The sequence below is a fragment of the Corylus avellana genome, chromosome ca3, assembly GCF_901000735.1.
Source record: "Corylus avellana chromosome ca3, CavTom2PMs-1.0".
In the NCBI taxonomy this organism is placed as follows: Eukaryota; Viridiplantae; Streptophyta; class Magnoliopsida; order Fagales; family Betulaceae; genus Corylus; species Corylus avellana.
The window spans coordinates 4,840,934-4,864,316 of NC_081543.1; the positions used below are offsets into that span (position 1 = coordinate 4,840,934).

At 34.4% G+C, this 23,383-nt stretch overlaps 2 protein-coding genes across 7 annotated transcripts; both read right to left on the reverse strand.

Moving 5' to 3' along the window:
- Nucleotides 1–1,307: 1,307 nt before the first annotated feature.
- LOC132175465 (protein LATERAL ORGAN BOUNDARIES-like) lies at nt 1,308–5,435 on the reverse strand. Of its 2 annotated transcripts, XM_059587418.1 has the most exons (3): nt 5,181–5,435; nt 3,727–4,290; nt 1,308–1,372 (listed from the first exon to the last, which is right to left on the reverse strand). In XM_059587418.1, the coding sequence occupies exon 2, from the start codon at nt 4,282–4,284 to the stop codon at nt 3,760–3,762; it is 525 nt and encodes a 174-aa protein (XP_059443401.1). In that variant the 5' UTR covers nt 4,285–4,290; nt 5,181–5,435; the 3' UTR covers nt 1,308–1,372; nt 3,727–3,759. The 2 variants fall into 2 exon arrangements, with proteins under 2 accessions (XP_059443401.1, XP_059443400.1); XM_059587417.1 differs by lacking the exon at nt 1,308–1,372 and having other exon boundaries at nt 3,429–4,290; nt 5,229–5,435.
- Nucleotides 5,436–12,804: 7,369 nt separating this feature from the next.
- LOC132173377 (putative pentatricopeptide repeat-containing protein At1g64310) lies at nt 12,805–20,665 on the reverse strand. Of its 5 annotated transcripts, none has more exons than XM_059584862.1 (4): nt 18,501–20,665; nt 16,366–16,497; nt 13,264–13,539; nt 12,805–13,178 (listed from the first exon to the last, which is right to left on the reverse strand). In XM_059584862.1, exon 1 carries the CDS (start codon nt 20,445–20,447, stop codon nt 18,786–18,788), a length of 1,662 nt encoding a protein of 553 aa, XP_059440845.1. In that variant the 5' UTR covers nt 20,448–20,665; the 3' UTR covers nt 12,805–13,178; nt 13,264–13,539; nt 16,366–16,497; nt 18,501–18,785. The 5 variants fall into 5 exon arrangements, with proteins under 5 accessions (XP_059440845.1, XP_059440848.1, XP_059440847.1 ...); XM_059584865.1 differs by having other exon boundaries at nt 12,805–13,187; XM_059584864.1 differs by having other exon boundaries at nt 12,805–13,455.
- Between the last annotated feature and the right edge of the window lie 2,718 nt (nt 20,666–23,383).

Consider the following 23,383-nt stretch of genomic DNA (forward strand, 5'->3'; position numbering starts at 1 on the left):
TGGCCCAATAGCATGCAGCTAGTGAAATTCGACAACAAACATTGGACGACAATCATGGGTTCAGTTCTATTTCACTTTTACACTGCTGCATATATATATATTTCTTGCAAGATATGGTTCTTTTGTTAATTAATGTGCTTTGGAGGTTTTTATTTTATTTCCAATTAGAAAAAGTGTTCCGATGTGATATAAATGTGAAAGTTAATTTTTGTATTTTTAAGAATGTTTTGTATTCAAATTATTTGTTATATATAAAACATACAACTATAAAAGATTGAAAACAAATTTGATTTTCATAATATATCTAATTGAAGGCATGACTTCCTAATTACCTTGTGTTTAAGTACTTGACTATAGAACTAAAATGCCTAATTAATTGGTGAACTTTTCATTACTACTATCTGAAAAGTGCTAGAGAGCCAAAGAATAATAGACAAAATTCTTTTCAAGCTGACGTGACAAGAATTTTAAACACCCCACCGGCTATTTATAATTTTTTTTTTTTTCATTTTAAAATTCTTGCCACGTCAATTTGAAAAGAATTTTTGCTCATACTCTTTAGCTCTCAAGCACTTCTCGTACTATCTTGATCGAGCTTTTAAAGTCTTGAATAATTGACATTCGAACACCCTTGCAAATCCAAACATCCTGACAGTTTTGGATTAAAACAATATTGTTTTGAATAGCTAGCCATCGATCCTCCATATAATTTTTATTATTTAATTAACTCTTAATTACGAGCTGCACAAAAAAGATTTTTTTTTTTTTTTTGACAGAATCTATACGGAATTGGATGGAATGATCGATTATATAAAGGGACAGATTCAAAGAGTTAGAAGGTAAAGATACATTCAATAATTTCTTTTTTGTTTTGTTTCTTTATTGCTTTGAACAATTATTTCAAATACATCCCAACACCTTTAATATTTTTTTTTTTGGTTCTTTCAAACATATATTTCAAGTTTATTTATCAAGACAAATTTTTAGATGGATTTATAAATAAACTTTTGATAAATATTTTAAGCAGAAAACACTTTTTAAAACCTAAACAAACAAGTTGATTATATTTCTTGGTGAATAGAAGGTTATAAAAAGCTCCAAATATATACAAAACCCCACGAGTGGTCAGTGAAACTGTTGTTCTTCATACTTTATATACATTTGAGTCCCTGAACATCAAAAACATCCAACCTGAAAGGAACAAATACGGAGTCCTTTCTTCTGATTTGCTAATTAAAACCCCCACGAGGGCCAAAAAGAATTTCTTGTGGGGCATTAATAAATAGGACCAGGCCCCCACATCCTGTTCTCTTGTCCTTTGCAGTAAACCTCCTGCCATTTTTCACCTGCTCCTTGCTTATTTTCCACGTCTCTGCAGTGACCAAGATTGATGGGTTTGAGGGATTCCCAGTTAATAATGTTACATACACTTTCGCTTTCACATTCTTAAATATATCGTACTAAAATTTATTGTCGAATTCAAAAGAGTGTACATTTGAAAGTGTGTAGCGTTTCTAAGTAACTTTTCCAATTATGTTTAGTTTTCATTTTCTAGAGTGTCTAGCTTATAAAAATATTTAGAACTTGTTTAGGATTGAATTTGAGAAATAGAGTTTTTAAGTCAAAAAACACTTTTAAGCAAAAGTTTCATTTTAAGCTTTTGACAAAAGTGTGTTTTGACAATTTTTAAACTTTTTGAATCCTTAAAAACTTTTAATTTTTTTACCAAACGAATAATTTTTTCTTTAAATAAACTTTTTGAGTATTAAAAGCATTTTTAGGCCCCTCAAACACAATCTCAAATAAGCATCAATTAAATTAAAGTATTTCAGAGTTATTTCTATGTTTACTTATTTAGACTCATCTCATAATCTTTCTTTTTCTTATTTGTTATTTTCACTCTTCTTGAATTCTTTTGCCTCTATTAAACCCAGCAGAAAAATGTTTCTCCCATCACTTATTTTTGGAGAAGTAAAACAAAAATGGGAGATTGGGGTAGATATGGTGGGGAAAGGGGAGCAGATGATTAGATTTGGTAGACCAAAATTTCCAAGAAAGAATAAGGGGGAGGGTTTTGGTGATCTCGAGGAGAGAAGGCGATGAATTGGAGGACAACAGACGTGACAATCACTGAAAACTTCTGGCAGACTCAGATCCAGAGAGCCATCCTTGTGAGAGGAAAAGAAAGGGAGCCAACAGTTTCAATAAATTTTTTCTGGATATTATTGTAAGTGAAACAGTGCGTGTGTGCATGTCCGACTGAGAGAGAGACTGACAAAAGTGAAGGGAGAAACAGAAGACTTGGTCTGTGGTTTGTGATGATGAAAGATTTGTACTGCTACAGATCATTGTAACGATAAATGAGAAAGAGAGAGAGACAGAGAGAGAGAGGAGTTTGAATTTATCATCATTTTTCAGTTCATCTCAATCTAATCAGATACTTTCTCTTTAGCTGAAAGTTTAGTGATAGAATGACGGCTTCTGAGGTATGGTTGCAACCTTTTTTCCTGGAGAAAACAAGCGAATATGCTGCTATAATCTTGCACAGAATGTTTTTTGTTTTAATATATATGAAACCCTAACCCTACTTATTTATTTATTTTAATCAATATATAAGCTTATTTTACATAGCTACCATCTCAAACCCTAACCCTACTTATCCAGAATAAAACCCTAACCTGGGTTTTTTTATTTTGTTTTTTTATTTTTTATGAATAACCCTAATTAACCTTTTTTTTTTTTTTTTTTGTGGGTGGGGGTAATAGGGAAAGAGAGAGAGAGGGAGAGGGGAAGAGACAGAGAGACGTGGAAAGAAAGGTGTGCAATTACAAGTTAAGAAAGGTAATACAATGCCTTTATGGAGTTTCACAATAGGTTGACACATGCATGCATTAGAGTACTCAAAAGATTACAGATAAAAGTATAACACACAAATGTTTGTGTGTTAGTCTGTGAGTGAGAGTAACTTTTTGTCTAAGGTTTCACTGTTTTGTCTGCGGAGTGTTGGAGCATATATGACAATAGTGATAAGGGGGGCTTGAGGGAAAGAAAAGCTGAAAAACCCCTTCATGGTAGAGAAACTACTTTATTGATCGGATCCAATGATAGCACCAACTGTGACTCACTGTTTTAGATATTTGCATCTATGAGAACAAGAGGTGGAGCTGAGTTTCACAAAAAGAAAAAAAAAAAATAAAGGACTATAATCTCTTCGAGAAAAACCAAGTTCACACTATGACATTAAAACAAAAGCTTTATTGGAGAAGTGAGCAACTTTGAATTAAACATGACATCTTTTCAAGGGGTCTGATCTTGAAAACAGTACTGGCTATCAATCAGCATAATAAAACATGATAAATAAGAAAATGAAACAGTGGTCCTCAAGAACAAAGGTGAGAGAGAGAATATATAGGCCGGTAAAAGAGGACTAAGCCATAGACTTAGGCTAGAGAATCCTCTTTTAAGATCAACTAATTAATAAATAAATGTTATATATAAATATATAAATAAACATAAACATGTCAACTCGGCAGCATGCGCATGCCTTGAGTTGCACTAATGACACAACAAGAGATCTACTGTACTCTATGTTTTACACAGCCTTATTTAGGTCCCAAGTTCCACACTGAAATTAATTATAAGTTGTTGGTTTTAACACAACAATTAAGCACTAATTAAACCCACCAAATAAATTACGGGGAAAATCAGAATTATATATTGCCATACCAAGGAAGTTTCTTCTCTTCTTCTTCTTCTTCTTCACATATTGCCTTCGCCTCCATCGTTGATGTTCCCAGAAGGATCAGAAGTATCATTCCATGGAAGAGGGTAAGGGAGAGGGAAAGCAGGAGGCTGCTGATAAAACCCAAGTGATGATGATCTTGGGCGAGGAGTGATTGATGGGGGTGGAGGCAAATTAGCCGTTGGATTAATCTCATTGCAAGCAAACCTGATCAAATCAGCATTGGCTGATTCAAGTTCCTTCTGGAGCCTTTGAACTTGTCTCTGGAGGAATGAGATGGCACCAACACAGCCATAAACGGGGTCTCTTACACGTGCCTCAGCCTCATAGGCCAGAGAGTTCACTGCATCCTCTCTCTGGTGGGGGAGAAGCTCATTCAGGAGCTTTGTCACATTGCTTGCACCAAATATTTTGTGCACATTGGCGAATTTTTGGGGCTCCTCTGGTGGGAAGTAGGGTGCAAAGATGCAGCCTGGAGTGCATTTTCTCCTCAAGAACTTGCAGGCAGCACAAGGAGAATTGTAGGAGCTGGATGAAGCCATTTTTCACTGCACCAAGATACATAATTACACTAAACCCAGTAACCATTTTTTTTTTTTTTTTTTTTCACTTTAGAGTAATAGATTCCATTAATTTTTTATTTTCTACTTTTTTTAAAAAAAAAAATAAAAAGAAAAAAAAGAAAAGATTTCAAGTAGAATTCAGTAGCAGCTAGCTCTTCTTCTTTCCCTAATATTATTTTATTTGGTTGGAGTGATCATAAACAGCTCCTGTATTAGGGTTATCCAGGATGATTTAGATTAGTGAGTGAAAAATCAGCAAAATTAAACAACCTGGAAATTCTACATGCTTTCTATCTTTGCAACACTGATCTTGAAGAAATTGCCACAACAAACCACCACCTCCTCTCTCTCTCTCTCTCTCTCTCTCTCTTTCTCTCTCTCTCTGTCTCTCACACACACACACACACAGAAACACACAAACACCGCATCTTTCTTTCTTCTCTCGTTTAATTTTAAAGAATTTTAGTTCTTAAGCACTCTATACACACAACCATCAACATGGTTCCTTAATTTTTGGTTTCCAATTTTGCTTCTCTCAAGTCCCTCTCTCTCTCTCTCTCTCTCTCTCCGGAAGAACTGGTCACTAGCTAGCTAGCATGAGCAGTTATTTTAGAGAGTTATATATATTCTTTCAAAATCTTTCTTCTTTTTTTATTTTTTATTTCTGAGCTCCTTTTAAATCAATCGAACATAGGATCTGACTGGTGCAACCCAGTATAATTATGCTCACACAGCTCTATTAGTGTATGCAAACATAGCAAAGCCCTCAACAAGAGGGATCTAGTCTCTCTTTAGCCTCTAGCTTACACAAAAAAACCAAAACAGGAAAAGAATTAGTAGCATACAAAGGGAACAGAGAAGCTACATATGTTTACCTGTTTGCGATCTAGGTTTCTTGATCAAACGAATAAAAAGGGAAGTACCTTTTTCCCTTGCAAGATCTACTTCAAAAGCTGTTCTGTGTCCTTCCAACACATAAAGTAGCCTTAGCAAATCAAAGGTTTGAGCATTGAAGACTTGTTTGTTGATCCTCCATCCATGGGGAAACCCTAATTATATGAGGGTGGTATATAGAAAGAGAGAGAAAGAGCTGCAAATTCAGTGACAAAAAGCTAATGGGGGATGGAGGAGCAAGCTAGGCAAAGAGCATTTAGTGGGATGGAGAAGGAATGGAGGCAAAAGACAAAGGTAATAAATGGGAGGTACACTAAAAAAGAATGACTATGACCCTGCATCTAATAATAATTTCAGGGATGTGGGGATGTCTCCCATTCTCATTCCTTTGCATTTCTCATGCATTGAGACAACATATTAAGAAATATAAAACTGATTAAAGATAAAAATTAACATCAGCATCAAGCTAATGGGACTTTTTGTTGCAATATGCACTTTTGTATTATATAACCCCACTAGAAATTAAAAAGAAAAGGTATATATATATATATATATATATATATATATAATTTCAGATTTTAGTTACCATTTTAAGAAAACTTTACTTATTTCTTTTAATCTTTTACAACTGTTTTAATTACTTTCTTCGCATGTACTGATAATATAGTAGGACTAATAGAAAGATAAAGAAAGGAGTAGCAGTTTCCTGTCAATTATTTCATATTTATGTATAGTTGCTCAAATTAAACATAGCTGGATCATAGGCAATATTCCACGACACCAAGTTTTTCCATTTATTGTTTCAAAAGGGAGAACAAGTACTTAATAGGATCAATCAAGCAATTCCCCATAAGAGATCATGTTCATATGAATCAGATCCCTCATAATTCCAGAGGTGGGGGCAGTCTATCATAGTACTTACTGGTGCATGCATGGAGAAAGAATTTCAAATATGTTATATTTAAAACCAAACTCATTTTCACATACGCAGCTTTTATTAGAAAAAACCATCTCGTTTTCATATAAACAACTCTTTGATGGAAATTAAAGAGGTGTGGATTAATATATGAATTAATTAATTATTAATAAAAGTTAGTTGAATTAGGTGGGATGAGGTTAGGATAATAGATATTGGGTTCAATTTTTTGAGAAGCAATGAAGAAATTGCATCATTCAGAGCATGAATCTAGTGATCAGTACATTTTCTCAACCACTAAAATGGTTTTTAGATAAGCTAGAACCCTATAGCTAATTACATCATGCAACCGTATCGTTTTCCTCATGGGGAAAAACTATATATATATAAAGCAAGCCTTGATAATCAACAAACCACAAAGCACATAAAGAAACAATGGTAGCACCATAAAGAAGACCAAGACCTGGAGTGAAGAAGATATGAACACAAAAAATCTCATAAAATATGGACATGTCGCTTTTTCTAAAATATTGTTGCTTCAGGGACATGAACTTATAATGAAAACAGGGACTTTTTTATGTACTTTCTTTTTTAATGACTGAATTAAAAAATTATACTTATAATGAAAGTATAATGCAAGTATAGCTATCAAGCATTGGTTGAGCAAAGCCACACCTTCTCCTTTTAGACATAGTATGATACGTAAACCCAGCATTTAAAAACCGGCTTGCAACTCTCTATAGCCAATGCATCTACGATAGCCCACTCCATCGACATTAGCCTAATAGTCGTATTCCATGACTATGCTCATGCATAGTAACAAAAAATTTAATTCAGCCTATAAGTCATCTCATCCGTAACTCGACAATATAGCCGCAACTCATTCAATTCCATATTTAATGAAGTGCCCACTCTATCAATATCTATCCGATGGTAGTATTCAATGACTTATTACAAATTTCTTATAAATTGACGTGTTAGGTTACGCGACAGGACTTACTATATACACTTTAGTTGCTTTCATTCATGTTTTGCCACGTGACACTCATATAGACTATTAGGTAACTTTGTAAAGAAGTTCCAAACATTTTTTGTAGGCAAACAATGAATCCTATTAAAAAGTGATTTTATGTTGTTACTAAAACTTTACAAAAAAAGGTCTACAAGTCGCAACCTATTCAATCCCACGCTCGAAGATTTGCATCCGATCCCATATTCGACGTGGTGGTGGCTTTAATTAATTAATACCAAATTAATGATAGAAATTTTTAGTAGAACTCACATTTAAAAATCCGTTTCCAAGAAGAGGGTGACCAAAAACTTATATACATATGATTAAAATTGTACTAATTAAGTCATGTGAGATACTCAAAATCATAACACAATATTTAAAATAACTTAGGAATCACCAATTAAAGCAGAAATATGAATTCATAGAGATCTAGCTTTGTTCTCATTCTCGATATTTAAGCTGGGGTAGTGTAGTCTATTTTTCATTTCAAGTGATCATCAACAGGCACCAATATATTCCTATCAAAATCAAGTGTACTTATTGGCCATTGAGCCGTTGATTTGAAGATCCACTTGGATTTATCATAGATGTGGCATGTTTAGAAATTGATAAAATATCATAAGAGTCGGTGCTGATCATATAAAAGGACACAAGGTTCTGCCATGGATGATTCCACCAGACCCACTTCGAAATTGTTACAACCTTTTTCAAACAAGGGTGATTTCCTTTAAGATTTTTTTTCTCCCGGCCAGTAGGCTTCAATTCTGCACCGATGGTTTACAACTCTATTTCGACACGGATCCATAGTTTGCAGGCTTCCTTATCACGGGTGATCCAGCTTTATGATGATGATGGAGATGACAACGTGATTGTGACATGTACAATATTGGCAATGCAATTGGTAGGCTAAGAAAGGTTAACCTAGACCAATTAATTACTGCAGTGCCAGTTTTGGCAGGTTATAATGGTAGTTAGCTGCTGTAATTGATTTGGTAAAGTTGCATCTCTATGTCCTAGTCTTGGCAGTCAGTGAACCGAGCGTCAGGTATTACAGTTTTTTTATTATAAATTGATTCTAAATTAATTGAGGTACGTGTCAGTTCACGCAACACTTATTATATACTAACTGCTTAATTTTGGTCACATTGTAAATTTCTTATAAACATTTTTCTTGGTGAATCTTATTGTATGTTATAATTAAAAGGAAAAAAGTTTCATTGCTTGCTAATATGGAGTCTATTAATGTAGGCAAACAATGAATTATCATGTTAAAAAGTGGTTTTATGTTGTTACTAAAACTCTACAGAAAAGGTTAATTTACAAGCTAGGTTTGGCAAGGAATTGATAATTTGTAAAACAAGAAAGCAGCGCTTTTTGGTTTCATTTAAACCAAACAAGAAGTTCAAGAAAGGGAAAAAGGCAATAGCTATATAGGTTATGTGGTGGCTTAATAGCAACACATAATTGTGCCCCACAACACTACATAGATATATAGCTTTTAATTAATTGATATGATGTAATTGTCTTCTAATGCAAAATATCATTAAAATAAGAACATAAATTTCCTCTAAATTAGTTTGAAGGAAATATCTTCTAACTCATTTAAAATAGTGACAAGTGTTTATAAACATTTAAAACTCACATTAAATTCTTAACATCATTAATAATAGTTTATTAACTTAAACTAAATTTAATGTGCATTTTAAATGTTTATAGATACTTGTCATTATTTTAAGAGAAATGCTAAAGGCCCAACTTTTTTGCCCAACAAAAGTCCAACTTTTACCTTTTATTTTTTTTCTAAAAAAATAAAAATGAAAAATGGAAAAAAATGTCTGAAGCAACCCTATCTATTTTTGGCATTTCTTTTATTTAGTATTTTTTTTAAAATGAAAAATAGTATTTTTCTTCATAATAATGACATTTTCTTAAAAAAAATGACATTATTATGAAAAAAATACCATTTTTCATTTTAATAAAAAATACCAAATAAAAGAAAGACAAAAAATAGATAGGGTTGCTTTAAACATTTTTTCCATTTTTTATTTTATTTTTTTTTAAAAAAAATAAATAAGGCAAAAGTTGGACTTTTGTTGGGCAAAAAAGTTGGGTCCCTATCATTCCTCTTATTTTAAATAGGTTGGATGATATATCTTTCAAACCGGTTTAGAAGAAATTTATGTCCTTAAAATAAAGTCTAGAGACCCATAAGGGCTCACACTCCGGCATGAGGACTAAAACAAGTGAAGTTTTTATGGGCAGGTGGACGGATGGTCTAAAATTTGCTTGTATAGGTGAGTCATAAATTTTTTTATTTTTTTTATTTTTTATATATTTACTATTCAAATTGTTAGTAATTCAAACAATAACAAAATTGTTGAAAATTTCTTCCAATGTATAATGCAATTTAACGAAAATAATTAGGGGTATCCTATAGATACAATTAATAACAAGGCATTTTGGGTGGGATAATAGACCTCGTCAGTGGAACCTTGACAAAGGACTATATGTTGTCCCACCATCGTTGTTGTTAGTCCCTATCACTCCGACCAATCTTTGTTGCTCCCTGTCCTCTACTCTATGCCCTTACACCCCAAGGATAAGGGTTAGTACTGTGGAAGAGGGACATAGAACGTACCCTACTAGAGAGAGATATATAGGATTCATGTAATTAATAGGCTTTTATCTTCACGTTTCTAAGACAAATAATTGGAGTACTATACTACCATTTTTATTATAATTCTTTTGCAAATTGGTCCGATAGTTGATATATAATTAACTAATTAAATTGATAAATTGTCCCTTTCATGTTGGGATGACGATCATATATATATATATATATATCATTCGAGGTAGGTTGTCTTTTTCATGCTCTTATTTAGTAGTCAGAAAAGTTGCCATCATCAATAGGAATATTTCCTAAATTTTTCCTTTTTCAAAAGCTGAATATGTATTTTTCACAATCCCTACGAAGATAGTTCATCATACTTTGTACAAATTTTCCCATTTAAAGCCAAAGGAAGTACAAATTTATCCCATTTAAAGCCAAGCACTTTTCATCTTTTGTAGGAAAATCCCCTTCGATCTCCGGCCAGTTTTTTGAAAAATTGAAGCGACCCACAGAAGCACAAGATTTTTTTTTTTTTTGAATTCAGTTTTTTCCCTGTTCATTATAATGTATAATTAATTTAACTCATTCATATCTAAATTGTAATTTTTTGGAATCCAAATATATTATATGAGAAGACTTTTTTTTTTTTTTTGCTCTGAAGATGCTTATTAATACCAAGAATGTGAGGCATTAAACATTATTCTTAGTTTTTTTAGTTTTTTTTTTTTTTTTTAATTTTTTTAATGTTTTTCTATTTTCACAGGTTTTTTTTTTTTTAAATCATTTTTTTTTCTTAAATAGGTGAATAAGACAAAAATAGTTCATATAGGGGCCAAATCATTAAAAAAAAAAAAAAATTGGATAGGGGCCAAAAAAATTGTAATGAGTAGGGTCAAATTGACCGAAAATAAAATTACATCTTGTTCAACTAGAAAAACTGAAGTTAGTGGCACTGCAAACCGAGGTCAGTGGCACTGCTTTGTGCGTCCACGACATGCTTGGACCTGCCTATGCACCCGCACACCCATGCCACGGCATGCCTTGGTGGGTGCCATGTCATGCCACCCCCACCTCTGGCACAGTTCACATGATGCTTGATTACGACTTCAATCACTAAAATATGGATTGTCAAGTAAGTTTTGAAAGAAACTTGTAATAATACTTGAGCATTTTCTGTGGGAGTGAATTATGAATATAGCATGCAAAAATTGTATTCAAAATTAAAGGCAAAGAATGCTATCATATAAGCACTATCTCCGCCCGCTAATCATGGGATTACTATTTAGTTCTATATTAGGGTTTAAGTACAAGGAAAGCAAGACACCACCCTTTCCGGCTCGACGGGCTCTGGTCGATCGATCTCAGTCAACAAAATATGATGCAGCCGGGGAGTTTTTTAATGCCTACTTTTTCCTTTTTTTTTTTTTTTTTTTTTTTTTTGAGCCTCTTTTTGGCTTACGATAAACCCAAGAGAGACTGCCATTTTTTCTCACGCCTGATGGAGTTTCCAAACACATCCCATGTGGTTCATGGGGTCACTGAAGGGGGAAATGGGCAAATAGCTAAGACCAGTATATGATTAATTAAATTAAAATCAAATGAACCTAATGATTGGAAGGTGGCTCATACTTGATTTGTTATCATTAGTTGGATATATTAATATATTAGGTTTAGACGTTTATATATATATATATATATATATATATATATATATATGTTGTACATGCTGTACATTACACGCCAGAAGAGATTTAAGCATTTAAAAAAAAGAAAAAAAAAATGAAAGAGAGACAAGGACATGGCGAGACACACACACATCAACGTCCAACAACCCACATGATCATATCATTTTGACGTTTCCTGTTTCTTTTTTGGTTTTGTTTTTTTCTCTTTTCTCTTTTATTTTGTTTTTATTTTTATTTTTTTGGATTTGGGTTTTGAGGGCTGATAGATTTGGTTGACATGAACTTGGATCTAACAATGTGCTGACTTTTTGCTGATTAATTCATCTGAGAAATGATAAAGTGAGCTGGGGTTGAGGGTATATGTTTTTCCATGCTGAGGATTAATCTACATCCTAAATCTTCCAAAGCAAAAGAGTTTAATGTTCGTACATAACTTTGTCCAAATTAAGGAAAGACAGAGATTCCCGTTCTATTCCATCCCTGCCTCTTCCGTAATTGGGAAATAGCGAGGGCCCTTTGTATAACAACTGTACAAATAGAGAAATTCATTCTCTTATTTATATTGCCTTCTTTTTAGGCAGAAGTATGTCAGAGAGGCTCTCTTATCTAAAAAACTCTGCTTGAGTAGGCTCCTCTGCTCGGGTAAGAACTCTCCCCCGCTCGGGCAGAGAAGCTTGTCTCGTTATTTTCTTATTATTATTCCTACTCTCTTTGAGGACAACATCAAGGAAGGGTTGGATAGGGGAAGGGGGTAAGTTATTGCAAAATTTAGGCAGCTAAGATAACATTGCTTGCACATACAAAGACGAGTGAGTCAACACGGTTTACTTAATTTGGCTAGATGACACAACCCCCTACACGTCTACAAAATCAGAAAATCTGTCAAAGGTTGCTTTCTAGGCTGACGAGGTGCAATCTTCACCCCCTTACTCGTACAAGATTCTGATTCTTTTTCAAAGAGGAACCTCATAAATCATGCCTATATTCGCCACAGCCCTAGGCCTTTTCAGGATACCATTTAAGAAGGAAAAAGCAACCTGCAATTCGACTCAGACCAGTAGCACGGGTGAGATTATAAAATCCTCTCCTTTCGTTTTCATTTTAAAACAACTAAAGAGTATATGTCAATTTTTTAAAGGAGTAATTCACTATGGTTAATATTTATTTTGTTGGAAAGACATCTTAAATGGGCTCAAACCAAAGCCTAGCTTGTTAGTTAGGCCCAAGAACTGCAATGTAATGAAATGGAAGGCAACTAGAACATCCAAGCACAACATTATTATAAAGATTAACCAATCCAAAATATAATGATAATTTTTGGGAGTAAGCACTTGAAAGTACCATCAAATAGCAATGCCCAACGCCTTCGGCATATGCGATTTATGTGAGAGCAACTCGAGTACAAAGATTAAAAGAACCAAAACAAGGAAATGGCTCCAAAGTGAAACTGTTTGTAGGTATTTATAGTAAAAGTTGGAACTTCAAACAGAAATGCAGAAGTTAAATTGAAAAAAGCATTTTTTTTCCTAAAAAAAAAAAAAAAACTATGGTATTCTAAGTGTAAAAGTCAGATAATGAAATGTGACTACTGTGCTTCAATTGCACTTGATACGAAATGTACAGTTAAAAAGAGTTTCCAGAAAAGTTAGTAAATGACAGTGTGATGCTGAGCAAATCCATTGGTGTTCAGAAAGTATCACCATTTGGGACTTGAGATCAACTTGCTCAGTTAACTTTGGTGCTTCTGCAGCATTCCTACATACTCTCAATGAGACAAAATAGGGTTTTAAATGGTGAACCATGCATGTTCTATATTTTCATACTTAAACAAACAGGGTACCTTCTGCAGCTTTGTTGCAACAGCCGGAAAGGAATGCAGTCAAGCTGGGAGGCAAAGTTGAAGAACTGGCTTCTGAGTCACTAGCATGTATTGTTACCTCAGGATATGTGTATTGCCTTCATAGTTCAAGGGAGAGGCAACTGAGGACCATAAATTCCAACAGGATTCTCGGAGCTCAATTCTTCACCATTCCTGTACCGACCATACTTAAGCATCAGTTATGCTCTTCACCTGTGGTTTGTTGCAACTTGGAATTCTCCAAATATATGTCAGCCACTGTATAGAAAGAAACATTTCATTTTTTCACCTATTATGGCTTCCATCAGAAGAGATGAACTTAAATGGAAATGAAATTTCTGAACTGAGATCACTATATGGAAGCCCACTATTTTTTACATCTTTCAAGGTAGAGACATGACAATGATATATATAAAAGTAAACGAAATATCACTAAAAGCGAAAAGCACATGAAAGTATATAGGAAGTATAAAAGAGAAAATATCTAGTTAGAAGGAGAAAAAAGAACAAGAAAATCATAATAATTAAGCATCAAAAGAGAAACAAATGCAGCTGTCCAAAAATAAAGAATATTAAAGAAAAAAGACTTATGCTCCTCTAGTGTCCTCTCACGGTCCTCAAAACTTTTATCGTTCATTTTCCTCCATAAACACCACAAAAGGTAAGAAGGCATCATCTCTAACACAACAGCACTCTGAGTGCTTCCAGCAATCCATCAACAAGCAAACAAGTCAACCACTCGTCTAGGCAAAACCCAATACAGCCCAAGAAATTATAAAAAAAAAAATAATAAAAATTTCCATAAGGCACAAGAAACCTCACAATGGAGAAGAAGATGATCCACGGACTTCCCATTCCTCTTACACATACAGCACTTATCGATCACAATGACATGTTGCTTCCTAAGATTGTCTATGGTAAGGATCTTTCCTAGGGTCACCGACCAAGCCAAAAAGACTGTCCTCAGAGGAACCTTAGTCCACCAAACACTTTTTCAAAGGAAAGAAAGCCATCATTACGAACTAGGACATTGTAAAAGGATCTAACATCGAACAACCATCTTTTGGAATGGGCCTACCAAAATTTGTCTTCATCTTTCCGTCTCACTTTATCTTGATACAATACACTAGATAACGAGGTAAAGGCATCCACCTCCCAATTTAAGGCGCTCTAACAAAGTTTATGTTTCACTGATTGGAGCTACTAGAGGGCTCCAGTGAACTGCTATGCAAGCATCCTTCGCACAAGCAATACTACATAAATCTGGAAAGGCTTCCTTTAGAGCTTTATCCCCACACCACAGATCACACCAAAATCTAACCTTGTCGCCATCTCCCAGCTCAAATCTGGTATGACTTAAAAACTTCTCCCAACCCCTCCTAATATTCTTCCATATCCCCAACCCAACAAGAAGGATATAACAAGGCATAAGACATAAATCACGGACATTTCCTCAAACTAATTGCCATAAGCCCATGATTTAAAAATGCTGTTAAAAATTATGATATCGTATGTTAAAATCTATGTTTCAAGGACTTGGTGCTTGTAGAGTGCAACTAAGTATTTTGTTGTCAAATTTGTCAAATCCCCATATCATAGGATGGAGTGATATATCAAAGCTCCCGATTTTCATGTCTCCCTTAAAGGTCTTATGATTTAAAAATGCTGTTAAAAATTATGATATCGTATGTTAAAATCTATGTTTCAAGGACTTGGTGCTTGTAGAGTGCAACTAAGTATTTTGTTGTCAAATTTGTCAAATCCCCATATCATAGGATGGAGTGATATATCAAAGCTCCCGATTTTCATGTCTCCCTTAAAGGTCTTATGTATGTAATTTATCTAGTTTTACTTCAGTCATCTTAAACAAATGACAAAATAAAGGATCACATCAAAAAAGGTGTCCGTGTAAGCTTTTGGTGAAGTTGGAATCCATTTTCTCTTCCTCTGTTGGACTCTTCTACATGTCTAAGAACAGGCATCACCTGAACCAATGTTGATTCATGTCCAGCATGGTTACATCACTTATATTGATATTGTCTCTGTGACATGGGGTAATTTTTCAGTAAAGCTAGTCCACCTTTAGAGAATATATGAATGATTGTGCAGCAGGGAAAACTTTTGAACCTACAGACTCACACAATAAATATCCAATACAACTGCAGTCATGGTGGATAAACTTTAAGATGTAATTATACAAAATGGAAGTTGATGCCAGAGAACAGCTAAAGTCAGATAATTAGGCTTATTAGAACAGATTGAACAACTACAACCATGACATTGATTAAATATGATTCCATGTTTTCCTAAGTCAGTGCGTGGTTTGTGTTCGCAAGGATAACTTACTGTAATATATGTGTAAAACATCCATAAGGTACAAAACAGCATGCTTACAACTGGCTAATCGAGGTTCAAGATATGAATCCATTGTTATTATGAGAGAAAGTATCCGTTTGCTTGTTTGTTGACAGGAGAAGTCTAGAGAGAGAGAGAGAGAGAGAGAGGGCTCTCATTTTTTTTTTCACACTTCAACCACGGAGTATAATTTATAATATCTTTGCTGTCCCATTAAAACAGCAGTATAAGTATTTCCATATGATAATATTTTGGCTTCAAATACACTCAGTTAATCTTGATTATGAGAAATGAGAAAACAGATCACAGTCAGGAACCCAATGAGACAATGAGTAACAAAAGCTATAGAACACAAAAACTATTTTAGAAAATCTAACAGGCTACAAATGAATTATGCATAATGACGGCAAAAAATGCATGCTTAAATCCAAAATAATACATTTTTTCCACTCCACTTCAATTGGAAACTATATGGACAAGTGCAAAGGTCAGTTGTATCACCAATCACCTTAAGAAAAAAAAAAAAGGAAGAATAGAGGATTATCCATTACACCTTGACAATAATGTGGATGCAGGAATAGCATAATGATTCAAAATAAATCATTAAAAAAATGAAACAATAAAAAATAAAACCAGTGCACTCCGTCACTTGGAAACTTTGGTGCACAGCACAAATTTTTGTTTAAAATTCAAATTAATTAAGATAAATAAACTTTGAATCCTAGTTACCGTTAAGAAGCTTGCCTGGCCGACAGAATCTCTGTAACTTGCAAATACAACTCTGCTACCTGTAATAAGGCACTCAGCCAGACGTGATACCTGGGGCCAAGAGAAATGAAACTTGGAAATATAGTGCTCTTCCTGCAAAACCATAAAACTAAGTAAATGAAAGAAATTCAGCATTTGAGCTATTATATGAATGCACCATCTCAAAATTATTGAAATTTAAAAAGATTTTAAGATAATGGACAAATCTCCCTGTTGGCAATTCATGCGGGATACTTTCAAACCCAACTTTTTCTATATGTACAACAACATTTTGGGCACTCAAAAGCTAGCCAAGATTTACTTACTTGAAAAGATTAGAAGAATGCAAATCTTATGCAATCTTTCTTTTCTTACAGAACCAATTGTAGAGCCCTTACTTTCTTTGTTTAAATGGGTGGATACTCAAGGATGCATGGTATACAGTTTAAAATACAAGTGTATTTCACTTGATCATTGAATTCAAGTTTCCTATCACTTCTGCATAAACAAATGAAGACACAATCAAACACGTGCATATGTATGTTCCATCTCGTAGGTTTGCAACATAGACACAGGATAACCATTCATCTAGACCTTGTGAGTGCACACAATGAAGAAAAGCATTGCATAAAAGCTATATCAAGCACTAGACAATCTGAAAGATTCAGAGACTGAGGGAAGCACCTGAGTAATAAAGGAGAAGTACATGTCAACACAAGCTGAATATAATAAGAAAATATTCTCCCATGGATATAATTTACAAAAGATCTATAAACAAGAATGTAAATTTGCAATGGAAAGAAAGCTCTTAGAGGGATGCCAACGTAAAGAATCTGCATTCCAGTAAATCTTAATTGATGTCCTCGACAAATTCTGGGAATATCAAGCAGATCACCATGCCTTTCCCCAAAAATTCAAATAGTCATGCATATAAAAGTACTAGAAACTCAGAAAATAATGATCTTTGCCTTCTGTACTCGCAGATTTCAGTATGATCAATGGTATTGTGGAAAGAAAATAATGATTTTGTCATCTGTACTCATAGATTTAAGCATGTGGTCCATTATATAAAAAGTACTTTACCTAGGAACATAGTTGACCTCAAAATTAAAACAAACCAAAGGTTCAGAAAATAATAATCTTTGCCTTCTGTACTCGCAGATTTCAGTATGATCAATGGTATTGTGGCAAGAAAATAATGATTTTGTCATCTGTACTCATAGATTTAAGCATGTGGTCCATTATATAAAAAGTACTTTACCTAGGAACATTGTTGACCTCAAAATTAAAACAAACCAAAGGTATAGTGTTGTTTTTCAAAAGAAAATTCCCTAAAATAACAAGACAGAAGAAACCAGTAAGTAATAAAGCAATTATCAGAACCTTAAAAAGGAAATTTTACAACGCTAGAATATTACAGATATAACCTCAAGCCAAACCCCACCCATCATAACAAAGATGGAATGCTTTCACTGCCAAAAGTATGGCGGGACCGGATCTTAAACTATCTTGCCATAAGGATAACAGGTAACCACATCAAACTGTACATTTACGAAAATATGTGAGTGGGACCTGTCAAGGTTAATGCTTTTCTTCGACAACAACAAAATTTTAACAAAATGGATGTCGAGTCCCCCCTAAAGAATTTTAGTAGTTTTCATGCATTCACACTTCAGGACATGGGAAGCTAGAATGGACCGAAAATATTCATTTCCTTCCAGAGGAACAGGAAAAAAGCCTAAAATGAAACCCAGTTGGGATATGCCAAATTCTTTCAAGTAAGAACCATAACAAAATCAAGAAATAATATCATACAGGCATTTCCCAGGGAACCTTTCAAAATGCACCATATTTTTATTTATGTATTTATTTGCAAATAAATGTTGCTATTGCATTCAAAAGAAGGGCAGGCCTCAAATTTTTAACAAATCCACACGCTCATGCCTCACAAATTCCACAAAGCTCTGGAATCTACAGCCAAAAAGCCTTTTCACACATTGAACCACGAGTTAACAAGCTGAAAATCCCATGCACATGAAATCATATCAGTGAAATGCAGTATACAGAACACACCAAAAACTAGGGAAACTCCATCAAAAAGATAAAACGAAACAGACCCGTTTTCTTGAAAAGAGGCAACGAGAAACAAACACTGAGCTTCGTGACCAGTGATAAGACCCAGCAAAGCCGCCCAAGATGAAGAGAGCCATGTTCCCACCATTTTCATGTCTTTGGCTCTCTATGTGTCTTTTTTCTCTGAATGGTTCTCGTTTCTGTTTTCTTGGGACTTAACGAGACTTGCTCCCTGTGCTCCCAGAGCTTCTCATCTTGTTTATCCAAAAATGTCGGCACAAGATGATATGAAGAAGATATGATCAAGCATGTAGATATTTATTCAACAGTTAAATACTACTGCCTGCAATCCAGCTAACCCCAGGAATTTTCCTCAGTTCTCCTCTTGTCATATCATTCCTCAGCTTCTGCACGCCATCCCACCTTCCATCAGCTGCATATATGTTAGAAAGCATGATTATGTAAGCATTTTTCTCAGGATTATCTTCAAAAAGCCGCTGAGCTACAATTTCTGCCAGGTTGGAATTTCCACATGCATCACAGCATGATAAAAGGGCTCCCCAGATGCCACAATCCACTGGTTCTGGCAAAGACTGGATAAGATTGTAAGCCTCTTCCAACTTACCAGCCATCCCGAAGAGTTTTACCATGTAAACATAATGCTCAGTTCTAGCTTGAATTTGAAATTCATCTATCATTTTTCTGAAAATTTCCTGGCCATCTCGCACAAGGCCAGCGTGGCAGCAAGCACAAAGGAGTGCAGAGAAAGTCGATTCATCAGGTACTAGCCCTTTCTCCAGTATCTCTTCAAACACTTTGAATGCCTGAGAGGCAAGTCCATGCAAACCAAGGCCTGAAATTACTGAATTGTAAGAAACTATATTCCTTTTTGGCGTAATCTCAAAGACACGAATTCCCAAGCCCACAAAACCACACTTGGAATACATGTCTATGAGGGAAGAGGATACCATTAGATCCGATTCAAATCCATGTCTAAGTACATAACCGTGTATCTCACTACCAGGCCCTACATTTACTAATTGAGTAGCAGCTGCCAGTACACTGGCAATTAAAATGGGATCTGCCTTCTTACTTTTCATGTTCAGTTTCTTGAAGAAAGACAGAGCCCTCTCATAATCTCCAGATTGCGAATATCCAGTTATTAAAGCAGACCATGTAACTAAATCAGGTTGGAGCAAATTACAGAAAACTCTATATGCCGAATTCATGCACTTACATCTCGAGTACATGCTCACAAGTACACTGCCTACATGAGCATTAGAATCAAAGGCAGTTTTCAGAGTAAATCCATGTATTCCTTGGCCAACACTCAGCAAGCTGGAATATGCTAAACCTGAGAGCAACCCGACTACTGTATACCCGTCTGGCCGCCTCCCCTCACTTCTCATTCTACTGAACAGCTCTAGCCCTTTATCCCAAAATCCACAACATCCATAACCAGAAATCATTGAATTCCACATCACCAAATCCGGTTCAACTATCCCATGAAATACCCTACTGGCTTCATCAACCAGACCCAGTTTGGAATAAGCCGTCACCAATGCACTACTACAAATGGGATCCAATCCCAACCCAGAGAGTATTACTCCTCCATGAACAATTCTCAGTGCATCTAAATTTAAATCCTCAGAGCACGCTCGTATAATACAAGCATAAGAAAAACTATCAGGTTTAGTTTCAGTTTTAAGCATCGTGTTAAAGAGAGATAATGCTTCACCAAAGTTGTGGACTTGCGCATAAGCTCGAATTATTGAATTCCAAAGAAACACACTCCGGTGGGGCGTTTTGTCGAACAGGTTGCGCGCAGCGCAAATGTCGTTATTGATGGCATAAAATCTTACTATTCTGGTTGCATAAAATGGGTCAAGGAGGTGGGTCTTTATGATAAAAGCATGCAGTTGTTTGGTTCTTGACAGTGATTGGTAAATCTTGGAGAGTTCTAAGTGAAGAAAATGGTGGTGAAAGAACATTGGAATTGGATCAATATTTTGCTATATAGGCTGTGATAATTCTAGCAGGAAGTGGAATTGGGGGAGAAGAAGAATTAGTTTAGACAAGTATGAAAAGGAGAGGAATGTAATTACGATCGATCCCCATGGATTCACTCCCATGATTAATGATGGAAGGCCGTTGATAGCAGTTATTTGGAGGGGAAGCCGTGGAAGAGGGTGGCCGAGTAGGTGTTTGAACGAGTCTATGAGATGAGATGCCATAACAAGATTTTAGCAAGCTCGCTCGGTAAATTTGCTCTCTTCAGCCAGCGACCTTTCGTAAATTACCTAATAAAAAAGTATTCTCTATTTTAGCTATTATTTTTTTAACCGGCTAAATATTTAGAGCATTCCCAATGGAAGAGCTAAATGTTACTTTTATCTAAAATAGCTCTTCAAATGTTTAAAAAACCTCCCACATTAGATCAGCCAAAAATATATGTAAAATAGATATTTGATTAGAAGAGCTAAAAAAAAGTTAAATGTAGCGGCACTTTTTAAGGGAGCCATTTTATTTTTTAGTGTTTCTCTCTCCTACTTTATCTTTTTCTCAAATCTTTTCTCACATTTTTTTAAGAAATATAGCTAATCGGATGTAGAGATACTTAAAAATAGCTTAGCTAAACTAGATAAAAGTGAATTTTAAAGAGCCATTTTACATAAAAATATGGCTCTTCCATTGAGAATGCTCAGTTAAGGCTGCTCCAAATAGTAGCAGTATAATTAAGTTGCCTTTAAAAAAAAATTAAGGCCTCAATTATAAATTATAACAAAAAGGTTAGTCTATACACTTTAATTAAGGCACCAATTATGATAAAAATAATTACAAAAAATTGAATCCCAATATATTAAGACTTGGAAAAATTTAAACAAAAAAGGAAAAGTCATATTAATGGCACGTACATTTGAAGCAGTAACTATATAAACTCATAAATTTTTAATTTTGTTAGTTTTATATATGGATCCATATATATATTTTTCCCCTTCCTCAATTATTAAAAAAAAAAAAAAATTGGTATAAATAAATTTCTTCCGGTATAATTTTTATTTTTTTATTTTTTATAAAAAGAAAAAGTCGTTTGAACAGTAAAATGTCACCTACAAAAATTGATGTTTCACTCTTCAAACATCACTTTTTTTTTTTTTTTTTAATTGTGACATTTGAATAATGGCGTCACCTTTGATGAGGGGTTGCTTGAGCAAAAAAACGTCACTACTTGAAAAATGACGGTTTTTTGGACAAAAAGTCACTTTTCATGCATTACTAATTGACCTTTTTTTTTGTTTTTTTTTTTGGTAGTAATGTCGTTTGGAAGACATTTAAGGGAAAAAATTGAGAGGAATATTAAATATATAAAAAGGCTTCACCTAAATTTGTTGCCTTAGGCTTCAAAATTTATTGAGCTGATCTGTCCATTTTTATACACGCTCTAACACATTCTCTAGTATCTTTTCTACTCTCTTCAATATTACATCATTATTATTATTATTATTATTATTGCCAACACTCATATTTAAAACTAATAACAACTGAATAACATGGATTCCACTAAAACAAGAATCATGCACATATCTAAGTCAATCGAGCACGTACATGGACTGAAAGACCTCGAATTTCCTCTTATTATTTTAACAAGCACCTTAAAAAAAGAAAAAGAAAAAGATAACTTTCACGAGTTAATTTGAACATGACTTTCCTTTTGGGAAACACATATGATCTAGAGAACAAAGTCAGAAACACAGATAATCATAGAATCTAAGACGTACGGAAGTTCGGGCTTATACAATTGTATACAAATTACAAGATTAATCTTGTTTACAAGTGTAATTACAAGATTACAATAGTATAAAAATTACACCTCTCATATAGCAAATAATGCAAAGAGTGCCTAAAAAAAATTTTATCATCAAATTTCTGTAAAATTTTGTTTTTTTATTAAGTGTTAAAAAAAAATTAGTTTTTTTATCAAATTTCTATAAATACCAAATGGTAACGTGTTAAAATGACACGTTACCATATGGTAACGTGTCATTTTAACACGTTACTATTTGGCAACGTGTTAGAATGACACGTTACCATTTGGTAACGTGTCATTTTAACACGTTACCATTTGGTAACGTGGCATTTCTGCCACGTTACCATATGGTAACGTGTTAAAAATACCACGTTACCAATAAACATAGTAACGTGTAGTATTTTAACACGTTACAATTTAGTGACGTGGCAAAAACTAATAAACAGTTGCTACGTCACTAAACCCTTGTTTTTTTGTAGTGTAAACTATCTTCTTACTAGTAATCTTGAGACCTTCAGAGTTGCCTTGTAATTTTTGTACTGTCATGGTTGAGCCATCAAGCGACAAACTCTTCCGACCACCTTTTGAGGCCAAAGAAAGATCATAGCAGGTGAGAAATGAGCTTTATATATATATAGAAAGAAAAGGGGTCATGTTAATTACCATAAGAAAGTGATGCAGAAGTTGGTGGAATATGTATTCCACCCACAAGCAGGAACACTGCTACTAATATTGTTGCCATAATCACCTTTGCCGGAAAACAACTCATCGTAGTTGTAAAGCTGAAAACACAAGCTTGTAGAAGCCGGCCGGTGAGATCACCTTTGTTATGATCAATAACAGGACGGAGGAGTCTCAGACGGAGAGACGTAAGCCTTAAGCCCTCCTGACTCCTGCTTTTATGCAAATTATTGTAAGTATGGTTAGGTAGGAAAAAAAGCACAACTGGCCATGGTTTAAAATTCTACAAGCTTGACTTTTAACATAAACTCCTTTGGGCTTTTGTTGAAAGTGGTGCTGGTACCCCACTTTGAGTACAAGACCTGCAACTATTAGCTAGAGGAGATTTTTTTTTTTTTTTTAATGAAAATTAAATTATAACAAGAAGAAGAAAATTAC